The sequence below is a fragment of the Sorex araneus genome, chromosome 1 (assembly GCF_027595985.1).
Source record: "Sorex araneus isolate mSorAra2 chromosome 1, mSorAra2.pri, whole genome shotgun sequence".
NCBI lineage: Eukaryota > Metazoa > Chordata > Mammalia > Eulipotyphla > Soricidae > Sorex > Sorex araneus.
Genome location: NC_073302.1, coordinates 136644507 through 136668923, shown reverse-complemented (window position 1 = coordinate 136668923; position 24417 = coordinate 136644507). Strand labels below are relative to the sequence as shown.

Genomic DNA, 24417 nt, shown 5'->3' with positions numbered 1-24417 from the left:
CCAGGAATCGAACCTGGCGTTCAGCTGCATGCAAGGCAAGTGCTCTCCCCGCTATACTCCAACCCTTAATTTACTTTCTGAATGAGAGCCCTTCCTAAGACTCTACGATTGCAAGATCTAGAGGGAATGTAGAGTAGGAGTACAGATGTAATCCTTCCCCAAGGCAGAGTGGCTGTAATGAGGACTTGATGCAATGGCTGAAATAAACAATGTTCCTAAACCCAGAAATGAACTGGGTGTTCTACCAGTGGCAGAGATAGCAGAATGCAGTACCCAGCACTTGGCTCATGTGAATGTTGTGCTAATGAATACAGGACTGCAGGCATCTCTTCAAGATTCTGTTCTCATTTCCTGTGGGGAAGAGGAATTGTTTCCTGTGAGAAGAGGGATTGTTAGAACATCTGATGTTCCATTGTTTATTTTTTGATGGTCCACCATATTGTTTTCCACATTGGCTGCACAAATGTACTCACATCAAAGTTGGCCACGGGTATCCTCAAACATAACATTCTCTTGGCACTGAGAATAAAGCTCAGTGTAACAGAGTGCATGCTTCACGTGTGTTAAACTCTGCGTTCAATTCTGTACCATCACTGCTTCCCAAAGAAACACTTAGTTACATCGAACTTTTTTGTTGGCATCCAACTCTCTATTTTATTTATTTTCATGCTGATCATTATTTCCTTTGTTATTTTCATACTATTATTATATGCTATTATTATTATATTATATATAATTATATATAATAATATATACATATTATTATTGGACTAAATTTTTTTCTTTTCTAGTTCTTTATGGTGTCAAATAAGGTTAAGGATTATTTTAAATGTATTTATCACTAAAAATTTACAATTGGAACTGCTTTTGCTGTATCACAGATGTTTTGAGATTTTTATTTTAAAAGAGTTTTTGCATTTCTCTAGATTTTTTCTTTCTCTAACTACAAGAGCATATTGTTTAATCCCTAGGTATTTTAAATAGCATTTAAAATTTTTCCAGTTTTTTTTTAGTAATTTATTCCCAGTTCCATACCAGTATGATTTTTAAAAGATTACTTTTTATTTTAATTTTCTTTTTCTTATAATAGTGTTAATATTATCTGCCTCATCTCTCCCTGTCCCTGTGAAAAAGATATTTTATATGAGTTAAGTTTTATTAAAAGTTCAGGATGTATTTTACGGCTTAACTTGCGGTCTCCTCTGGAGAATGTTCTATATGTGCTTAAAAGTATATATTCCTCTGCTGTTCGGATGGAGTGTTCTATAAATATTTGTAGTCCATCTGGTATAATAGTTTAAGTCTGATGTTTCCTTGTTGATTTTCTGGCTTGCTAGCAATCCATTGTTGAAAGAGTGGAATATTGAAGTTCCATATTATTATTGTTATCTCTATCTCTGTTCAGATCTGTTAATATTGGCTTTTAAAAAATGTTTTAGTGCTCTGATGTTCAGTGCATAAATATTTATAAATGTTTTATCTCTTGACAAAATCTTAAACTATTTGCCATAGTTCTTAATTGTAATGAATTATTACTTTACAAGGTTTTCCCTGTTGCTTTTACAAAGGTCATTTTCACCAGGTTTTTTGTTGTCATCCACTTACTTAGACTGATTTTGTGTTCATCACAAAGGAGCTCCATCAACCTGATGCATATAGGCTTATCAAAGTTGAGTGCAAACGCACAAACATAGGGTTGGCATTGATCTAAGGCTGTGGTATTTTCATAAATTTGGGCCATTGTGGCTGAGGACAACCTTCGGCATCTCTGGTAGAACAGTATTAACATCCATTACATCTCCAGCAGCAGTGCCATCCCCAGAAATGGTAGTGGGTTACAGGTAGAACCAAATAAAACCAAAACTTGAAAGTACCTAAACTTTAGCCATTGCAGCCGTGACAGTGGCAGAGAAAGAGACCCAATACTCATTTTCTACTGGTAGATTGTAATGTGTTTCCCCTCCTCTCTCTTTTTTCCCTAGAGATTAGAGTTCAGTTTCCACAGCTGACTGGAGTGCTCACCCTGGCTTTCTTTATTCATAATTGTGTTATTACACTCCTGAAAAACAACAAGAACCAAGAAAACAATGTGAGTAATTACCCGAGAACTTCCATCTTATTATTGAATCTTTACTTATTTATTTTTAAATTGAATCACCATGAGATTCAGTTACAAAGCTCTCATGTTTGAGTTTTAGTCATAGAATGATCACACACCCATCCCTCAACCATACATTTTCCATCACCGATGTCCCCAGTATCCCTCCTGTCACCCCCTCCCCACCCCACTCCCTGCTTCTGTGACACACAATTTCCTTCTTATACTCTACTTGGGGGTATTATGGTTAGTAGTAGAGATACTGAGAGGCCATCATGTTTGGTCCTTTATCTAATTTCAACACACATCTCCCAGCCTAAATGATCCCTCCAACCATCATTGACTTGGTGATCCCTTCTCTATCCCAGTTGCCTTCTCCCCAGTTTGTGAGGCAGGCTTCCAGCCATGAAGCAATCTTCTTGGCCTTTGTCTCTACTGTCCTTGGGTGTTAGTGTGATATTATGTTATTTTATGTTGAATCTTAATTTAAAACAGAGCAGTGACCAACAGATATTTAAAGATTCAGGAGGTAAGTATTTTACGCCTTGTGGTCTGTATGGTCTTCATTACATTTACCCAACTCTGCTGTGGTGATAGGAAGCAGCCATTATGCAATAAAATGGGTGGTGGCTGTGTTTTAATAAAAATTTTGAGCCACTCCCAGCAGTGCTCACAGCTTACTCCTGACTGTGTGCATGGGACAGTTTGTGGTGTAGGGACCAAATTTGGATAAACTATGTGCAAAGCAAGCTCTCTATCTGCAGTACTAACTTCACCATGCCCCCGATAAAATTTTTATTTACAAAAATAGATAGCAACTAGATTTCACTCATAGGCCACAGTTTTCCAATTTCTGCTATAAGAGCAATCTCATTTAGATTAATCAGTCAATTTCACATGTCACTGTCACGGTTGCTGTCATCCCGTTGCTCATCGATTTGCTCAAGCGGGCACCAGTAACGTCTCTGTTGTGAGACTTGTTGTTACTGTTTATGGCATATCAAAAACCTGCAAGAAATTTGAAGATGTGAAATTGTTTCCCTAATTTATATAAAGTCTTACAAACCATTGCTACTTAAATAAAAATACACCTGTATCCAAAAATTAATAGATAAATTCACTAATAACAATACTGATAAAAAGTTTTTTTTAATTCCTGTGATTGAAAATAGAAGCCAGAAAAATAAAAGAAAGAAGAAAATAGAAAAATGAAAAGCAGCAGCATAGTACTTTTTTATTTGGTGGGAGGAAGCATGCTGAGTCACACCTGGCAGTATTTGGGGATGACTCAGAATTAGAGACATATGTGGCGCTGGGGACTGAACCAGAGTTACCCACATATAAGGCAACCTCTGGACCACCCTTCTAGCTCTAGAAAAATAGTATATCAATCATACTGATAATCACATTAAATATAAATAACCTAAATAAAGCAATTAAAGGCTAGCAATTGTCAGAAAAGGTATGGTATCTACGAGAAATTTCCTTTAAATATTGAGTTGTAACATGCAGACAATTAAAAAAGTGAGAGTGACTATTTTAATGCCAAAGTACACTTCAAGACGGTGTCAAAAATAAAGATGACGTGTTTTGCATGTGGAAGCCCTTTGTTTGAACCCAAGTACCACACCTTCACCAACACTGCCAGGAATAGCCCCGAACACCATGCTGAGAGTAGCCCCTAGATGCTGCTTACCAGGTGTGGCCCAAAAACACACCCAAAAAATAGTATACCCCCCAAAAATAAAATATATATATATATAACTGAACCATATCAATTTCTTTCTTTCTACTCATGGCACAAGATTTTTATGTTAACACTAGCATCTCACCAACAGTTGAAGAAATCTATATATAGAACATTCCTTTATTATTTTATAAGAATCATAATTTGTATATTCTTGTTAAATTGCTCATCATCCTTTATTTAAGGGTAAAAACTTTTGGGTTAAGTCTAGTATAGGTATGAGACTTCATTAGAAGTATTTTCTTTTTTTGTTTTTGTTTTTGCCACACAAAGTAGTGCTCAGGTGTCTATTTCTGTCTCTTCATTCAGGAGTGACCCCTGACATGCTGGGGATTTGAACTAGGGCAAGTGGGATGCAAGACATTTGATCTTAACCCCTCAGCTATCTCCCTGGTCCTGGGATGGTGTTTGGTTTTTTTGTTTTTTTTTTTTTTTGCTTTTTGCTTTTTGGGTCACACCCAGCAATGCACAGGGGTCACTCCTGGCTCTGCACTCAGGAATTAGCCCTGGCAGTACTCAGGGGACCATATGGGATGCTGGGAATCGAACCCGGGTCAGCTGCGTGCAAGGCAAGCACCCTACCTGCTGTGCTATCACTCCAGCCCCTGGGATGGTGTTTTTAACCCTCAGATTTTCAGCCATACAAGGTGGTTTTCAGTGATTAAGGAGACTTTGGTGGTAAAGTTTGAGAAGCACAGACTTATGGAGAAAATGATACAATATATGAGAATCCTACTTTCAAAGTGGGTTTCTGGGGTGTTTGGTCTGAGTTGGCATAAGAGGGCTGTTCATTAGGATAGACAGATGACTTCGTGGGCAGCATTTCAAGGATGGCAACATTTTCAGCTCCTAATGTACACCAGATACACTTTAATGACATATACACTATTTTCTGTGAAGATAAAGAAGGTATTTCCAAATAGTACTCTAAATTTAGTAAAGCTTGAGGTAGGCAACTTAATTCAACTGGCAATAAGTTAGGGAATTCGTGAAAAGGGGATTGTATCCCTCAATTTCTCCTCTGCTCCCGAAGTTCCCAGTGTTTACTTAGAATAAGTAAGATTTCCTTCTCGTTTTTCCTCAACGGATTTAAGACTATTAATGACAAAAGTGCAAATGCAATAAGAATAAACATTTTCAAGATAAAAAGCAAATCTAAAGTGGAAGGGAAGATAAAAACTCTAAAAATACATTTGCCTAAAAAAAAAAAGGTATGAGAAACTGATAAGAGAACTTAACAAGGGAACTTAACCCTTAAGTTTTCCAAAAGTCATGACAAAAATAGGAACAAGATTATATGACCCTATTGTTAATAAGAATGAGATCCAGTTAGCAGAAACTCTTTCCTAGGCCTGTCCTGAAGATGGAGAAAAGATTTATTCCAGTGTCTGAATAAGGAATGGTGAGCAACTTAACAATCATATACCAATTATGAATCTTATAAAACAATGAAGTATTGTTCTATATATGGGTTTCTTGAATTGTTGGTGAGAAGCTAGTGTTAACATGAAGTCTCATGTTCATGTTGACACTTTTTTTTTCTTTTTTTTGAGTCACATCCGGAGATGCACAGGGGTCACTCCTGGCTCTGCACTCGAATTACTCCTGGTGGTGCTCAGGGGATCATATGGGATGCTGGGAATCAAACCCGCGTCGGCCGTGTGCCAGACAAATGCCCTACCCGCTGTGCAATTGTTCCAGCCCCTGGCACTCTTTCTTGTGCTCATAATTAGTATTCCTAGAAAATAATCTTAAAGTTGTCACATTATAGGCCATAGACATTCACTTTGGTTTCTCTCTGTGTGAATTTCAGGAATTTTGTTCGGTTAAATTACATCACTCTTTTCTAATACTATGGTATAACTTGCTAACTCTGATATTATTGGGTTGCTACAGGATTAGGACTATGAGTCCTTGTTAAGAATGGCATCTGCTGGGGCTGGGAGGTGACTTGCTGTCTCAGACACCAGCCTTGTATGTGTAGGGCCACGGGTTTTTATCCTCAGTGCCACTGCAAGTGCTAAGCACAGCTCTGGCATCTCTGCTCTCTTGAGCCCCAACACCACAAACAGTTTCTGGCCACGCCGTAGCCAGGTGTGTGCAAGATCCACAACGTGATATGTCACCCCAGGCCCCCTACCAAGTGCGCATGCCCTGCAGCCAAGCATTTGTGCAGCTCCTGACCATAGCACCATCAACGGAGGGAAGGGAAGAGAAAAATTAGTACTGACTAGCCCCTTCGGTTTGCAGTTCATTGCACAAATAGTACAAATCCTAGTTGCATCACTTCTTCCTGAGGTCTGTCAGTGATTGTCACTGTACATGTATTTTTCATACAGACTGCAAAGCAGTGGTAGGGTTTGTCTCCTAGTTTCCCAGTAATGAGCCTGTATGATATTTTGCAAAATTGGAGAATCGAAAGCCAGGGCAGATAAATAAAGAGAAGTAAATCAAGACAAAGTGCTATCATCAAATACAAAGCACTAATGCTGGCAATTAGGCTTAGAGCCACTAAAGAAATAGCTGACTGAGGACATCTGGTACTGTTGCCTTTTGAGAGACTTTGGGTGTGTAAAACAGAGGAACTTAAGGAAGGTGAACTTACCAATATGTATGTGAGATGAGATGTGGTCGTAAAGGGGAAAATGCAAATGTCCCAGAGGAACGGACTCTGGCCCCAAACATCACATCAAAAGAATTCTCAGAGCTGCTTCCTCTCATTGAAACACAAGGGCTGAAACATTGGCTACCAGTGCACACGGGGAAGAAAGGAGTGCAGTAGAGTTCCTTGGCAAAAATGCTTGCTTTATGTTCTTTGTTTTATTATGAGAGATAGAAGTCTCAAGTTCAAACTACTCTTAGTAAGTTCTTACAAAGAAGGTTGAACACTTGAATTCACACTGTTTCTGATGTTTTCATTTGGCTAGTGAGTCAATACTAGTTTTCCTGTTGGTTCATTTTTCTTTTCATTTTAATCAACAGTGAGAGTTGCTAATGTTTCAGCAAAAATCATGAAAGATCACAAAACAGTCATAATTTTACCCATTGATGATTATGATTACTTGCATGATCATTTTTTAAAAATTGAATCACAGTGGCATAAACACTTACAAAGTTTTATATGATTGGATTTCAGTCAGATAATGTTCCAACACCCACCCTTCACCAGTATACATTTCCTACCACCAATGTCCCCAGTTTCCCTCCCTGTTCTCCAACCACCTCTATATCTCTCTCTCTTCTCTCTCTCTCCTCTTTCTCTCTCTCTCTCTCTTCCTTCTGCTCACTCCCTTTCCCTCCCCCTCTCCCTCCTTCCGTCTCTCCTTTTGGGCCTGATGATCTGCAATACAGATAATGAAAGGTTATCAGGTATATCCCTTTACCTACTTTCAACACTCAGTTTCTTGCACAGTCATTTTTGTAAACAAATCTTAACCTATTAAAGCAATTGATGTAACTGAGTTAGACTCAGGTGAGTTCAATAGCAATTCCTGGCTCAGTTATTACGGAAATGATTTGCTTCTCACTCTCAGGGTCATGCAAGCTGATGAGTTGTTTTTAGATCTTCACTGGGAACCAACTTTGAAGAAATGTTAGTCATAGAACCTTGGCGCTCGGAGTTTCCTAGTGTTGCTAGGCATACTCACTGCTCTTTCATGTTGAGATTCCTTTTCTTCATGCCTGTGATCAAGACAGCATGCACCTTTTCTAGGGATTTCACATGGTGACTATAGATTAAGGGGGTAACTCTCCACCTCTCCTGTATCAGTAAGCTCTGGCTACCTCAGCCCATGAAAAATTGGAGAATCAAAAGCTAGGACAGACAAATAAAGAGAAGACAAATAAACAAGTAGCTTCCTGTTCTACTTGTTTCTGGACAAGAAGGAGTACAGAGTAGCAGGAGTGGGTGAATCCAAGTTCCACCGCAGCCAGAACAGCGTCATTCTCAAAACGAGGTGTCCACACGTTTTCAGTCTCTCACTACCATGTTGAAACTAGATGCCCATGGGTTTTTTTTTTTTTTTTTTTTTTGCTTTTTGAGTCACACCCAGCGCTGCTCAGGGGTTACTCCTGGCTTAGCACTCAGGAATTACTACTGGCGGTGCTTTTGGGGGACCATATGGGATGCCGGGGATCGAACCCGGGTCGGCCGCGTGCAAGGCAAACGCCCTACCCGCTGTGCTATCGCTCCGGCCCCTAGATGCCCATGTTAAAGGCATGTGAGATGGAGAACATGAGGCTCTTAACCAGATTTAATGATCAGATTTTCCAAGTTTGACTTTTTTTTTTACTAGACATAGAAATTTTATATATGCAAGGCATATATATATATACATATATACAGATACACATACATACATATATACATATACATACATACATGCAAGGCAGGGTCCCTACCAGTTACTCTCCAGCCCCACCCCTGCTGTATTATTTCTATGGCCCTGAAACCCTTAGATTTTCTGGCATATCTGGCAATGCTCAAGTGACCAGGAGTACAAGCACCTTACTCACAGTACTCTTTCTAGCCCTGAAATTTAATTTTAAAAGAATATATGTATGCTAGGGTTGGAATGATAAGTACAGAGGGTAGTGCACTTGCTTTTCATGTGGCTCACCTGAGTTCAATTCCTGGCACCACATATGGACCCCTGAGCAAGCATTGCCAGAAGTGATCCTTGAACACAGAGCCAGAAGTAAACCTTAACCCCACCCAGAGTGGCTCCAACACACACAATACATGTACGTTGTTGAAGGTGCAAGTATTTTGTTTTGTTTTGTGGCTGCTCCCAGTTAGGTTTAGGGTTTATTCCTGGTGGTGCTTAGACTTTATGTGGTGCCAGGGATTGAACTGGGATCGGTTATATTCAAGGCAAGGAACCAAGTACTATCTCTCTCTGGACTATCTCTCTCTCTCTCTTTCTTTCTTTCTCTCTCTTTCTTTCTTCCTCTCTCTTTCCTTCTTCCTCTTTCTTTCTTTCTTTCTTTCTTTCTCCTTTCTTCCTTCCTTCCTTCTTTTATTTCTCTCTCTCCCTCCTTCCTTCCTTCCCTCCCTCCTTCCCTCCTTCTCTCCCTCCCTCCCTCCCTTCCTTCCTTTGCTTTTTTGTTTTAATTATTATTGGTATGGGGGAAAATTCTGAAACAATGAGCGTCTCAAGGACTCTATTCTCCAGCCATTTCAGAACTGCTACTCTATAGCAAAATTCCATCTAGCTTCTGTGCTGTAAAGTTTGTCTGAAGCATTTTAATATCCTTACACAATAGTTCAATTCCTCCATCCCTCTTGGAGAGCCCAGCAAGCTACCGAGAGTATTCCGCCCGCACAGCAGAACCTGGCAAGCTACCTGTATTCTATATGCCAAAAACAGTAACAACAAGTCTCACAATGGAGACGTTACTGGTGCCCGCTTGAGCAACTCGATGAGCAACAGGATGACAGTGACATATATACATATATATATATATATCCTATTTCTTAGTAAGGAATACCTTACCCCATACCCCCACCCTACACTGCCCCCCAAAGGAAAATAAAAGTTATATTGTTGAAGATCATCCGAGTCACGCTGTGTCATCAGAACATCCGTGGTCCTGGGGCCAGGCATGGGGCTCTGTAGTAGAGTGTATACCTCAAATGTGTGCAATCATGAATTCATCCTTGGCACAAGAAGACAACCAGAGCTCCACTTTGATTCCCCACACCTCTTTTCTTCTACCCGCTGGTATCCCCAAAGAAAGGGAATATAGAGTCTCTACTACTGTCCTGAATGCGTAGACCAATCCTTTGGTGTTTCTTCATCATGTTTATTTATTTTGATATTTGGACCAGGCCCTGTACTAGTTGGGCTACTCCCACCTTGGTACTCAGGGGTCACTCCTAGCAGTGCTTGGGGGACAGTGTGATGCCAGTGAACAAACCTGAGCCTCCTGCTTACAGAGCCTGTTGAGCTATTTTACTGCTCCTCTCCATCATGTTTTAATGGGAACCTTATGCAGTGCCTTTTGTTTTTTAATACTTTGCCTGCTTTTATTTAGCTTTTTATCCAGCTTTATGTCTTGTTATTTCCTTTTTTTGCATCTTCATTTAAAAATCTGTGTAGTCTACTTAACTATACATCTGTAGAAATCTTTATGTGAATGATTGAGTAGTTTTGTATGGTTAGCTTCCATCATGTTGATGCCTCACTAGATATTTTCTCTGTGAATGGTACATGGAACAAATTATAAGCCCTATTCGAGGAACAGAATGAGCTCTCATCCCACACACACTTTGCCCTGCTGTAAACCCTGTCATCATTTTGAATCAGCATTATTACTGTGATTAGCTCCCTTCCAAGAGTCCTGGCAGTCTTTGTTTATTCACGAAGCAGAATAGAATTCTTGGCATAGTACCAGTGCATATGATCACTTGTGACTCTTTAAATACATTTTGTACTTTGAGGCCAGAGTAGGGTGTTCGCCTTGCACGTGGTCAACCCAGGTTTGATTCTTGGTAACCCGTCTGGTCCCCAAGTCCCGCTAGGTGTGACTCAGGAATAAGTCCTGAGCACCACCAGACGTGGCATCCCACCACACACACACAAAATTAAACATTTTTTACTTTGAGCCACATATTTTTAAAGATAGCTTCCCTCCCCCCATCTTTAAAAATATTTTAAGGGACTATAGCGATAGCACAGCGGGTAGGGCATTTGCCTTGCACACGGCCGACCCAGGTTCGATTCCCAGCATCCCATATGGTCCCCAAGCACCGCCAGGAGTAATTCCTGAGTGCAGAGCCAGGTGTAACCCCTGAGTATCACTGGGTGTGATCCAAAAAGCAAACAAACAAAAAATTTCCAACCCTTAAAAAAAAATTTTTTTTTATGTTTTCTAAAATTGTCTGCCATAGAGGCAGGGGGATGGAGGGCAGGGGATACTGGGGACATTGGTAGTGGAAAATGTTCACTGATGGAGGGATGTGTATTCGATCATTGTATGACTGAAACTCAAACATGAAAGCTTTGTAACTGTATCTCGCGGTGATTTAATTTTTTTAAAAAATGACAAATGTTTCCTAAATATGTTTTAAATATTTAAAATTTTAATTTATATTGTTATATATAATTAAATGACTTTTAAGAAACTAATATTTATAGTTCTAGTACAGTAATGGCTTGAGTTCATTGAAGTATTTTCAGATGGAAACAGCAACTTTTATTTCTACTATGAACTACTGTGAAATAGAACTTTTTTGATTTTAGTGTTTCTCTAACATCTGTGTGCTCTATTCTTACTCATAATTTGTTGCTTCTCTTTGTTTTCTTTATTGTTGTTTGTGATCTGTGACATAAACGTATAAGAATATGGTTTGTTGTAGTAGCTTCAGGCATGCAGTTTGGGGCCAGAAATAAAGATTTGGACATGAATATAGACTTTACCAGCTAATCACTTTAACAGTAAGCAGATTTTATAAGCTTATTGTACATGTATGAATGAAGAAAATTATCATAACTTCATTAAATGAGAATGCTAGTAATTTGCTTAGCAAAGAAAGTCACAGAATATAAAAATTATAGACAGAAACTGGAGAGGTAGTATAGTTAGTAGGGTGCTTGCTGTACATGCAGCTGACCTGGGTTCAATCCCCAGCACCCTACATAGTTCCATGAGCCCCATCAGGAGTGAATCTGAGCACAGAGCCAGGAGTAAGCTCTAAGCATGATCGGTATAGACCCAAACAAACAAAAAGTTATTACAGACAAGGGCTGGGTCGTGGCTCCACCGTAAAGGGAATACCTTGCATTTAGGAAACCAGGATTCCATCCTCAGCCCTGTCCCTGGTTTGCCCCACCCAAATCTAGCCAGCATGGTTTTTATTATCTGTCTTTGGTATTTCCTACATCTACTGACTTTCTGTTTATGTATCTGGTACTCTTCTGCGTGTGAAGATATAACGGTGAAAAAATATATCTAGTCCCTGTCATTAGGGAATCTTATCATCTAAAATGGACCAACTTATATTTTTCTGAAAAGAAAATGTTAATATGATGCAAAAAGTGTAAACCACAGCTGCTTTGGACTGTTGAGGGACATTTTCTTTTCCCTTGAGAGTCTTCATATTAAAGAAGATATATTGCTTTTATCATAAAAATCAATGACATTCTAATTCTGTATGATAGATACTTTATCTAAGAGCAATATCAAGTACTATAAGAATAGGGAAGCAGAAGGAGAAAACTATTTTACTGGACAGCCTCTACATCTTACCTTCAGGTCCTCATCGGGTTCCTCTCAAAAGTCTGCTAAGTTATGCCTCTTTGTAGGAAGTCTGAGGCTGTTATCAGGGGATACCACCAAACTAGCACCCATCACTTGGTCACTGTCCCTCTTATATGCAGATTCTTTGGCACAATTGTTTTGGCCTTCCAAGATTTTGTGTTTTACAAGCCTAGCTCTGTTCTTGAGTGATATTAAAGAGGTTGTGGGTAGAATTACTTTCAAACATCATCGTAAATACTACCCTTTGGTATGAATAAGAGTTGCCTCATTCCTTTCTATTGATCCTATACTAGACCATGGGACTACTGTTAGGATAACTGTAAGTCTAGCCAGAGTCCCTGGGTTCTCAAGAACTACAGACAGCCCCCTCCCTGACTCCTGAAGCAGTTCCTTCCTCTATCCTAAACAATGAGATGCTCTTTGAAAGATCTGGAAACAAGTTGCAGAATTCAGGTTCCTATAGCTACATCGACATTCAGAGCCATCCTGATTTTTTGTCTCGTTTTGTTTTCAAGTTGATTGTCAACTTTGACCCATTTTATAATTTTTCTTAGCTCATTGCTGACGTTTTACTCTGGCTTTATTAAGCATTGAAATGTCTAGATCTGCTATTGTTTAGCCCATTTAAGCCAGCATGGAAGAAAGTTTTCCCCTAAATCACAAATGTTTGCAAACACCAAGTATCTAGTTTTCTAATTGTGGTTTTACTCTGAAATAAAATTGCAGTTTTTTTTAAATCTGTTTTCCTAGCTTTCAAACTAATTTTGCTTAATGTGAAAAAATATATAGGCTTATTGCCATAGTTTGTTGTAATAAATTATTTGGCCATGATTTTAGTGGTGATGGAGACCAGATTTCTGAGCTGTGGAATTTGTTCTGTTTGGATCTAACAGCTGGCTGCATTAAATATCTTGGAGCTTTTTACTCTGGATTAGAGATTCAGAGGGTGGGAACAAGAGTGGGAGAAAACATTTCATTTTATTAAATGTCGGGCATTTGTTTACTGGTTACAAAAATAACATTATGCAGCTGTTTGAATAACTGTCTTTTGATTTCCTTTTGTTTACTGTTTAAGCTTATTAGGCTTGTCTTTAATAACTACTTATTATCTACTCTTCAACTAGCATTCTTTCTTTATTAAAAATATTTTAATATGCGGGTTAGGGATGTGGCTCCTTGGTAAAACTTAAGCCATGCTTATTCTTGCATTCTTATTGTCCCTTTATTAAAACTTGGCCATAATTTACCTTTGAAATTCAGTTAAAATTTCCATCATCGTTTTTGGTTCTTATGTGGTTATAGATTTTTGGTTTTGTTTTGTATTTTGTATTTTTGGTTTTGTTTAGTTTTGAGGCCACGCCCCTATGTGCTTGGAGTCTACTCCTGGTTGCTCTGTGCTCATGAATTATTATGATGGTGCTTAGGGGACCGTAAGTAGTGTTGGGAAATGAATAGGAGTGAGCTGCATGCATGTCAAGTTCTTAATCCTGTACAGTTGCTCTAGCCCTTTGGGGGTTTTTTAGGGAATTTGGGGCCACACCCAGAGGTGCTCAGGGCACCATATGCATTGCTAGTGACCAAACAGATTGGGAGCAGGTAAGTCAAGAGACCTAACTATGCAATCTCTCAGACCCAAAATTTCAATCATGTTTAACCACTGTTAATTCCAGTACTAAATTTGCCGATAAGTAGATTAATCTTCATAGTCCAAAATATTGGGGGGGAAAAATTAGATGACTTAAAGAGAATGTGAATTTCACTTAACTACTTTCTGTAACAGAATGAGCACCTAGAAGATTGGACCCGTACAACAAAAAAAATATAACTTAGTATTTATTAATGTCTTTATTTGACATGTTCAGGAAGATCTTCTGCACATTTTTTCAGTATTATGTGAACTTTTTTCTCTGTTTTTAGGTGAGGGACTTATCTATTGCTTATTTGTTGGTGACAGCAACTTACCTCTATATTGGAGTCCTGGTTTTTGCTTCATTTCCTTCACCACCATTATCCAAAGATTGTATAGAACAGGTAAGGCTCTGTGTGATCATTTCCATGTATCTCATTTCTAAGAGTAGGCAGGGTAATACAGTAGCAAAATATAATACTAGATAAACATACATTTGACTATTATCTCTACTACCTGTTCTAAAGGTGGGAGTTCGGCACTTTCCTCATCCTTTCTGAATTTTTGTTTTGTCTTCCATTAAGAAGTATAAAAACATGTAACATAGTTTTTCATGCATCTTGAGAAAATATAGTGTGAATGGCACTTTATGGTTTTTATGAAATGTGTAATATCCTTTATGTGAAGAACAGTTACTAGTGGTAGTCATAAATTTGTAAAACCCAGTGAAAATATATTCAACTTCCTAATTTTCCAAAGCTCAGTTCTGGAAATGCCCTGGATAAACTAGTGTCTTAGTTTATCAGTCCCTATCATGTCTCATATATATTTGGGACTATGTGGCAGGAAGCAAGATAAAGATATACTGTTAACCTAACCTAAATTCCTTAAGTGAAAAATACTTTCCATAAGTAATAGTTCTTTGATTTGACCCATTATAGGCTTAGAAATAGTTTCTAGTTCTATGTATGGGTTGGAGCGATAGCACAGTGGGTAGGGCGTTTGCATGCGGCTGACCTGGGTTCAATTCCTCCGCCCTTCTTGGAGAGCCCAGCAAGCTACCAAGAGTATCCTGCCCACACGGCGAGCCTGGCTAGCTACTCGTGGCGTATCCGATATGCCAAAAACAGTAACAAGTCTCACAATGGAGACATTATTGGTGCCTGCTCGATCAAATCGATGAACAACCGAACAACAGTGCTACAATTCTATGTATATGAAGAATGGTGTTAATAGTTATCTATTATAAGAGAAGTGGATTTGGAGATACTGCTAATGCCATAGCATGAATTATTCTTCTTTTAATTTACTTTATTTCGGAGGCCTTTGGCTGACAAATGTTTGCTGAAAATTTCCCTGATGTGAACAATTCCTATACCCAATTCCTGGGTATAGGAATATCAGTGATGTTTGTAATTTAGAGGGAGAAACATTCTGTGATTAACTTTTTTAGATAACAACCAAATATGAAGAAAAGAATCATGAAAGGAAATATAAGTATTTTTTTAATTTAGTGATGCTAAGTGATATTTTATATGTAATGATTTTGTTTACTATATGTAACAGTAATGAATGTATTTTTGCCCTATTCTCTAGTATTTTCTTTGAAAGTGTTAGAATTCTTCGGAGGAGAAACATAAAGAGAGCTAGTAATGATGAAATACACTGAATTAAATTAGCCATTTAAATATTATAAAGTTTATGCTTGACCCTTACTGGGCAATGCTTCTCAAATTATTTGTGGTGAAAGTCAAGGGTATTTGTTGTTTTGCCAAATCACTTGCAACCAGATCCTTTTGTAAAATGGGGGTGGAGATAAGGGTAAGGGGTGGTCATGTTAAAAGCTCTGTAAAAGCTTATAAGCTCTTTCAGTGTCCATTATTATTATTGAAAAAATAATTAAGCAACAATTTGTGAAAGAAAACCAGTCCACAAGCTACAATTTAAATACTATCTGTGCTATTGTGTTTTTAACATCAATGTCTTTCTCATATTAGAATTTTTTAGACAACTTCCCAAGCAGTGACATCCTGTCCTTCATTGCAAGGATATTCCTGCTGTTCCAGATGATGACTGTGTACCCACTCTTAGGCTATTTGGCTCGTGTCCAGCTACTGGGTCATGTCTTCGGTGACATTTATCCTAGGTAAGGGCTCTTCTCTTGACTGGCAAGATGTGTCAAGCAACAAATGACTGTGCAAACAGGTCAGTTTAAAAATATGACTGGTACTTTTGCTATAAAAATTTGCTACAATGAAAGTGGCTACTAAGTATAGCTCATTAGTGTTCTTTTTCCCTGAAGAGTTTTAAAAATAGGGGCCACTCCCTTGTCCAGAATGATTTTAAATGATTTCCTTCCAGTACAGTTACGTAGCCTTGAGAACAGATATATCTATCTTATGATTTAGTGGCTATTAATCTACATCTTGCCAAGAGTAAAGTACATGGATATTGTGTGGCAGCTTTTATTTTAATTTGTGGCTATTGATGTTTACTTGTGTAAATTAACATTCACAAATTTTTTATGTATGTGATAGCTGTTTTAGAATTGAAAGTAATGTGTGCAAGGAGTGGTGTGTCCTTTGGAGTATCTGTTCAAATAATGACCAGCACACAGGAGAAATTTTCATTTACTGCCTGAAGGTTTCCCTGAAATCTTATAACCTCATCATTACTTCCTACTCTTAAGTTTTATCATATATTCATCTAAGCAAAGGGTGCCTACTCGTCTTAGCCTATTTTCTTAAGACTAAGTTAACACTAATTGAAGAAAATTTAGGATTACATTTTTTAAGTTACATTTGTAGGCCCTGGAGTGATAGTACAGATGGTAAGGCACTTTCCTTGCATATGGCTGACCCAGGTTTGATCTCCAGCACCCCATGTAATCTCCTGAGCACTGCAAGGAGAGTGATTCCTGATCACAGAGTAAACTCTTGAGTACCACTGAATGTAGCCCAAAATCTTTTTTTCAAAGTTACATTTGTAGTGACCAACTCACCCTGTTATCCTAATCATTTTGTTTTCAGTGATTTTTGTTCCCTCATCGAATTATCAGTTACAGATTTGTTGTTTTAAAATTTTGAGTCTCTTAAAGGCAGAAGAAGTCAGGGGCTGGAGCGATAGCACAACAGGTAGGGTGTTTGCCTTGCACACAGCTGACCCAGGTTCGATTCCCAGCATCCCATGTGGTCCCCTGAGCACTGCCAGGAGTAATTCCTGAATGCAGAGCCAGGAGTAACCCCTGTGCATCTCCAGGTGTGTGACCCAAAAAGCAAAAAAAAAAAATAAAAAAGGCAGAAGTCAAGAGTTACCAGGTCTCTTACACTGGCAACAGCAGCAGCTACAATTCTAATATTGTCCATCTAGAAAACTGGAGTTCTGTAAATTTAAGATTCCTGTAGCATATATACTCTGTTATATTTATATCCTCCAAAGTAAAAATACTGAATGAAGTCATAGATTTTAAAACTCCTATGTAAATGCATAATCCCATTTTCTGCCATTATTTTACTTAATGTTGGATATTAGAATTTTTCTTCTTTGGGAAAAATCTGGAAATTACCTTTTGTATTCACTTACCTTCATTCCTTCTCCTACCATCATGAGTACAATATGATCTGCCGTACAGTTATAAATGCTTTATAGAATGCCTACTTTGAAGTATACATATAGTTCTCTCTTCACATTCTTAAAGTTTATTGAGAACCCCCAGGAACTTTACTTAATATGGGTCATCTACCAATATTTAGCATGTGAAAAATTGAAATAGAATTTCCAAATATTTATTAGTTCTTTCAAAACCACTGTTAAAATGAATACTATGTTTATGAGATATGTTTTCTCCCAATCTTTAATGTATTAAAAACTCTTAATGTTTGATATGCTTTCTTCTCTTCTGCATTCAATCTGTTGTATGTTATTTTTATTTAAATATATAAAGAAGATCCACCCTCAAATAGACATATAATTAGAAAAAGAAGTTATTTTAATATATATAAATAATTATAGACGTTCTATTTTTGGTTCTATGCCAAAACTTAATAAAGAGTAGTTTCTTAAAAATTAGCTGAATCTGAAGTTTGGTTGTAGTAAGACCCACTGATTTTCCTCATACTGGCCTTTTAGTCATGCATGAAATTATAACATTACATCTAATCATTTGGGGAATAATGATTCACATAGCCCTGTAGATCTTCCACATGAGCACACTTCCATTTTTTTTTTAATGTTTTAAATTTTGTTGAATCACCGTGAGATAGTTACAAGCTTTCGTGTTTGGGTTACAATCTCACAATGATCAAACACCCATCCCTCCACCAGTGCACATTCCCCACCACCAATATCCCGGGTATACCCCCCCTCTCCCACCCTTCCCCTGCCTCTATGGCAGACAATATTCCCAATACTCTCTCTCTACTTTTGGGCATTATAGCTTGCAACAAAGGCACTGAGAGGTCATCATGTTTGGTCCATTATCTACTTTCGACATGCATCACCCATCCCAACTGGTTCCTCCAAGCCATCATTTTCTTAGTGATCCCTTCTCTATTCCATCTGCCTTCTCCCCTCAGCTCATGAAGCAGGCTTCCAGCTATGGGGCAATCCCCCTGGCCCTTGTATCTACTGTCCTTGGGAGAGCACACTTCATTAAGTAATACTTAAACCCACTTTGTTAATTTTACCACCACTATTATATAGAAGTCTTTAAGTATTGAAAGACTACCAAGCTTGGAGTAGCAAATACTATCTCAAAAAATTGTAATTTTTCATTGAAAGCTCAAATTTTGTCTTTGGATACACATGCTACCAACTGGTTTTCTTGAAATGATATGTTCCTATTGTGTAAAAATAAAAAAATAAAAAGAAAGGGGCGCCACACCAGGGAGGTTGAATGGCGATGATGAGGCAGGTAAAGGAAAGAACGGAGCCAAGATGGTTGGTCTCACTGCAGTTTATTCCAAACTCCTTTCTCCATTCTCCTCCGATTCTCCTCCTGCTTCTTCCTCCCCCATGCTACTTCATTCTCTCTCCTGTTTCCACTCGAACTCCCCCCCCCCAGTCCCCTCATCAGCCTCGTTAAATCCCTCCACCTCCAGGGCGGGGCTTACACAATAGGTGTGATTACAGTCAATAGGGGGTAAAATTCTATCCCTTAGGGGGTGCTTTCACTAGGACAGAATCTCAGCAGGACATCCACCCAAGAGTGGAATTCCATGCGTGTGTTTCTCCTCTCTTTGTCCAACTAGCATATAAGTATTCATATTATAAATCATTTTGTATGGACATAGCAAGAGACGCATTAAGCTTATAGAATTGCTCTCCGGGGGTCACCTAGATCTCAAACTACAGCACTCAGGCCAGATTAGTCTTTCCTAGCCCTAGCAAGGCCCTAATCTCGTCGTTGCTTTTGGATCATGACATGACAAGCCCATGACCAAGCTCTTAACATATAGTTAAGCATTAGGCGCTTTGGCCAAGCCCATCGATGCCAGGGTAGCACACAACTCACCGCTTGCCCTGGGTCCATCTCGTCCCTCGTTGGGACCCTGCTTTTGAGGGTGCTAGGAAGTAAGGCCAGCTGAGGCTTAAGTCAAGAAAGCAGATGCCCGGGAATGAATAATATTTGAAGCCAATTAAATCCCATGTTACCAAAGCATATTAATAAATGTCTTTCTTTGTCCATACAAAAAGGATATTGTTTTAAGGTAAACTATTCAAAAGACATAAGAGAGGAGAAAGACAATGTTAACTTAAAGACAATATTAACTTACACTGTCCTAGCAAGGTCTGACCTTACAAATTAAGAATTTGATTAAAGGAAGAGCAGATAAACTGGTAGAAGTGGTTACAGATTAACAAAGGAATGGGAGTGACTCGGGAGCACTTTGATGGGCGTGACTGATTACCTAAGCTCCTAGTGGCAAGGGGGAAAGGACAAACCAATGATATCCAACATCCTATCTCATTAATTTTTCACGAAAATATGTCTGATATCCAGGTCTAAATGGTCATAGTTTATCTGCAAGGTAAAGGCCATTCCTTGGAGAAATTAAGCTTGGTTGACTTTTCACTTGCACAAGGACTTTTGATCAAGATAACCATGATACATGTGTCCTTTATTATAGATTTCCTATTTGATACAGAATACTAAAAAAGTATATATTTGTTCAAAGCACATGATTTGAACATATGAAAATTAATCTTATTTGAAAATGATAAGATTAATCATTTCTATTCCTTTACCAAGAAATGTGTTTTTATTTGTTTGGGGAACCATACCAAATGCATTTTTGGGGCTATTCCTGGCATAGTTCAGTCAGGTCTCTGCAAAGCATTGTCCCCAGGGGACAATGAGGTGCCAGGGATCAAACCCAGGAATCAGAGATAAAGCTCTAGGGATTGGAGCACATCCTTTGCATGGAGGTTTGATCTCTGGCATCCATGATCCCCTGATCACTGCCAGGAACAACCCTCACACGGTATGGAACAAAACCAAACAAAACTGAAAGCTCCAGCATACAAAACGTTTGCTCTATCCCTTTGAGCTATCTCCCCAGTCCCTGAAGAACAATTTTTAAATAACTTTTCTCATGTTTGCCAGCCAAGAATAGAGATCTACATACAAATAGGTGTTACTGCCTTTGCCATGCTAGAGGGCAGCTTTTACAAAGCATGTAATGTCTGGTATGATAATGAAAATAATTTTTACCTCACAGACTTCCTGAAAAAGGTATTAGGCATTCTCTGGGATTTGTGGTTATACTTTGTGAACCACTACTTTGGAAAATACGCAAAGTTGTTTCCTTTTACAGTACAAAAATAACAAAAGACCAGCCAGTGACTCAAAGCCCTGAAGCAATTTTAAGGTTGAAGTTTCTGGATATAGAGTAAGATCTGGAGGCCTGAATGTATTTGTATTCATCAGGAGGAACAGGAGGAATGACTAACCATTTATCTATGTAAATGATTTTCCTTACTTTTAATTTTCTCCATAACATTTTCTGGCATTAATTACCTCTAGGAACTTGGATTCAAGAGGTTGCTCTGATATGTAAATTTATGTCTTAGGAATAATTTTTAGGGAAATGTTACCTCTTGAGCATCAAATTGCAACTGTATAATTTCTGTTTGTGTCCCAAATTGATTCCCAAACTGTTCACTTCTACTGCATCTAGTGAGGTACCAGAGAGACAGTATGGGGTTAAAGGCAGGTCTGGCAGCCCACTGACCCCAGTTTGATTACCGGTACCACCAGGAATGATCCATTAGCACAGAGCCAAGAGTAAGCCCTGAGCATCTTTGGTGTGACACGACACCACCACCACCCCAACCAGTCCCCCATGTCAATGTCAAGTATCTAGTGAAGACTCTATTTGTGGTAAAAATTGAATAGATTGAAGTGACTGGATCAGAAAGATTAAAAATCAGCCCCTTTAAGTAATGCATTTTTCTCATTATAAAAGTAAAAAAAAACACACGTTTTAGAATGAAATATTGGAAGATATAGAAAATCTGTTAGATATAGAAAGGAAAAATTGCCTCAACTGCCAAAACTGAAATAACTTTCAGTATATTTCTTTCTCACTTTAAAAATAGTATTTAATATATCTAGTTGAATTAGTTGTTATATTTCTCTCTATCTAGTATGCTTTTGGTTTTCTATGTTGTCTGTATACTAATAGCTTTTTTTTATGTTTCTGATAACTTTCCAAAGATATTTCAAATAGTGTTGTGGATCAGGGTGTGATTTATAATTTTGCTTTCATAAATTATCTAAATTGTTTATATTATAGTATCAAGAAAGGGTGAGTGACATCAGCCCTTAACCTGCGTTGAATACTATTGTTTTGTCCTATTTTTGTCAAATTTAAGGCATACACATTTTAAATTTGGCAGTAATTAATTTTATTCTCATCATAATTAATGTAATTTGTCAGGGTTTTGATTTCTAGTTTTTTTTCTCTCTAAACTTCTAGCATATTCCACGTGCTGATTCTCAATCTGCTAATTGTGGGAGCCGGAGTGATCATGGCCTGTTTCTACCCAAACATAGGAGGAATCATTAGGTAATGCCTATAACCCCATCCCTTCGTATATTGGTACTAATAGTATGATTTTTCTGTTAGTGATAAGGGTTTAGTTTAATTGTATGCAATATTTACTAGTATCTAAGATTTATGATGTCCCTGGTCTTAGCTAAGATGCCTCACTATCTTCTGTTTCCATTTATTTCTTATGTTTGAAAACTCATTATCCCTTTGACTTAGGTACCTTTCCCTTTCTTATTTTCTTTTTCTTATATTCTACTATATTCCTTTCTTTGTATCCAAAGTAAAAAAAGGTTACTATTTAACATATAACTTCTTAAAGGTACTTGGAAGATCTCTTATACAAAGTTTATTAATCCATTTCACCTCAAAACTTTAGTGTCAGCTATTGCTAGAAAGTAAAAGTTTATAACCCAAACAATTCTTCGTATTCTTTCTCTCAAATGATGATTGATCAAGCAGATCAAGATAAAGTTGTAATCTCAGATTCCAATAAAGACAGAGGTTTAGAATGATCTGCATTTTCTTCTTTAACATACAGAATGTAGAAGAGAGTGAGAAGAAAAATCTCACTTTTTGTGAGATTCTTACCTAAGAAAGTAGCAAAAAATAAGTGGGAAGAGTAATATGCCTGATGCTTATTGAAGTGCATTTTCCTCTGTAAGTCTCATATTTGGGTGTTTTTGATTCACCTTTGAATCAGAATGTTACACTATTATACATCTCTGTTTCCATTCTTAAGCAAATGCTCTCAGAGCTTTAGAAATTTAGAATGTGTGATTAGTTTATAAAAGATCAAAGGTGGAAAGGCTTTCTCCAGATGTTTCTGCGGAAGTAATCACAACCACTGAGCCACAGGAACTATGGAGGTTTGAGAGAAGAATAAAAAAGCTCTTTGTCGAACAGATGTGATAAAGATGAACAGGAAAAAATGCACTATTTAAACAACTGAAATACAGGATACATTATTTAGCACGTAAGGTAAGTTTTTCACTTAAATGCTTTATATCAGCAATGAATCAAAAATAATTTTCTTGCAGTAGCAGACTAAAGAGTAAAAATTGTACTTTATTACCTTCATTGTAAACCAAACAAAGCAAAAACAATATGACTATTAACCTGTAAACCTTTTGTTTTACAGGTACTCAGGAGCAGCTTGTGGCCTGGCCTTTGTATTCATATATCCATCACTCATCTATCTAATTTCCCTCTACCAAGAAGAGCAACTTACATGTCCCAAAGTAGTCTTTCACATCTTCATTATCATTTTGGGCGTCATTAACCTAGGGGTTCAGTTTTTTATGTGAAATACTCAACTGTCTTCTCAAGATCCTTTGTGACATTTTGAACTTTGTCGGCAGTTCCATATAAATTCACCTGTAAATGCTACTGTTGCTATAATTCTAAATGTTTTCCTAAGATAATTTGAAAACAAGGTAAAATCATGATGGCATATTATTAAGATATTTTGATTAGAATGGAAAAAAGGACAACGAGAATGACCTTTGTCACTACCTTTCATCGGGACTCTATTCTCTTGAATACTTACATGCATCTATTCTTTCTTATTCATTCTCATAGTCTTTTCTGAGCCCCTAATGGGGAAAAATATGCTGAGTTTTGCTTGTAGAGATAGAAGGTGAGTAGGTTTATTTGGGCTACAATAAAAATACTCAGGGTGTTAGAGCATCTATAGCCAGATTTTTCTACTGTTTCAGCATATTCACTTCCATTTGATTACTTTCCTAGATCCTTTCTGAATTTTGCCCCATTCCTTTACTGATTGGGACAGTAAACCAGATACCTCATTTTTAGAAATGAAGTCTCCAGGACATCAGTGTTAGTAAAGTGAACTCTGAATTATGTCCTTGACTGCTGTTTCTGACACAAAGTGTTAGTGCAAGGCCCCAGGTGGTCACGAAACTTAATGCTCAATAAATAAACTCTGGGAGAGTTTGTTACTGTCTGATGACTCCTCTTTTGTTTCTAATCTAGCCCGAGTGACTTTATAGCAGCCTGATTTTGCCAAGAGCCAAGTGTGGTGACTCCCGTTGGCCGGGAAGGATCTTTTGCTTACCTTAGAGGGCCAGTCGGGAAGCGCGTAGGAAGCATGGCAGAGAGGGATTGCTGGGGCCTGTGGAGGAGGGAGGGAACAGAGAAGGCCTGGAGCAGCGGGGCCTCCTGCCAGTGTATTTTCTCAGGGTAAAGTGTTTTTCTTTACCACAGGGGAGGATTAATTCTGTTTGAGGCATGACCTCCTGAAGCAGCTGGGCCCCCACGCCACCCCCTCTTGTTTCTGTAACTGTTAGGGAGTTAAATCCCCATCAGAAAACCCCCTTGGATCTGAGTTGGCAACAAATTCCTCAGAATATGAATTCTGGGAATTAGCATTTTCTTTCTTTCAAAGTGAAAGTTAAAGTAGAATCCACATTCTTGTCTTCCGTGTATTATAGCCATTGTGTTCAACTCAAAAACACAGATTTCTCTCATTTTTAGGTCAATGTTAGAAAATTTATTTTGGGTTTATACATAACCCATGTCCCTAGACACATGCAGATTTGTGTCGCCTTTGAGGAAGATGGATAAATGCCGGTTTGGTTTTGTTTTAACTTAGTGAACAGGACCAAATTCT

The 24417-nt window shown here is 38.1% G+C and overlaps 1 protein-coding gene across 2 annotated transcripts in view; it reads left to right on the top strand.

Moving 5' to 3' along the window:
* The window catches only part of SLC38A9 (solute carrier family 38 member 9), a 65504-nt gene extending 41758 nt beyond the window's left edge, over positions 1 to 23746 (top strand). For both annotated transcript variants that reach the window (XM_004608435.2, XM_055118506.1), the window contains 5 exons: positions 1983 to 2089; positions 14025 to 14138; positions 15732 to 15880; positions 21714 to 21803; positions 22927 to 23746. In XM_004608435.2, the coding sequence (XP_004608492.2) occupies positions 1983 to 2089; positions 14025 to 14138; positions 15732 to 15880; positions 21714 to 21803; positions 22927 to 23092 (626 nt within the window). In that variant the 3' untranslated portion in view covers positions 23093 to 23746. The remainder of the gene's footprint in view (positions 1 to 1982; positions 2090 to 14024; positions 14139 to 15731; positions 15881 to 21713; positions 21804 to 22926) is intronic.
* Positions 23747 to 24417: the final 671 nt, after the last annotated feature.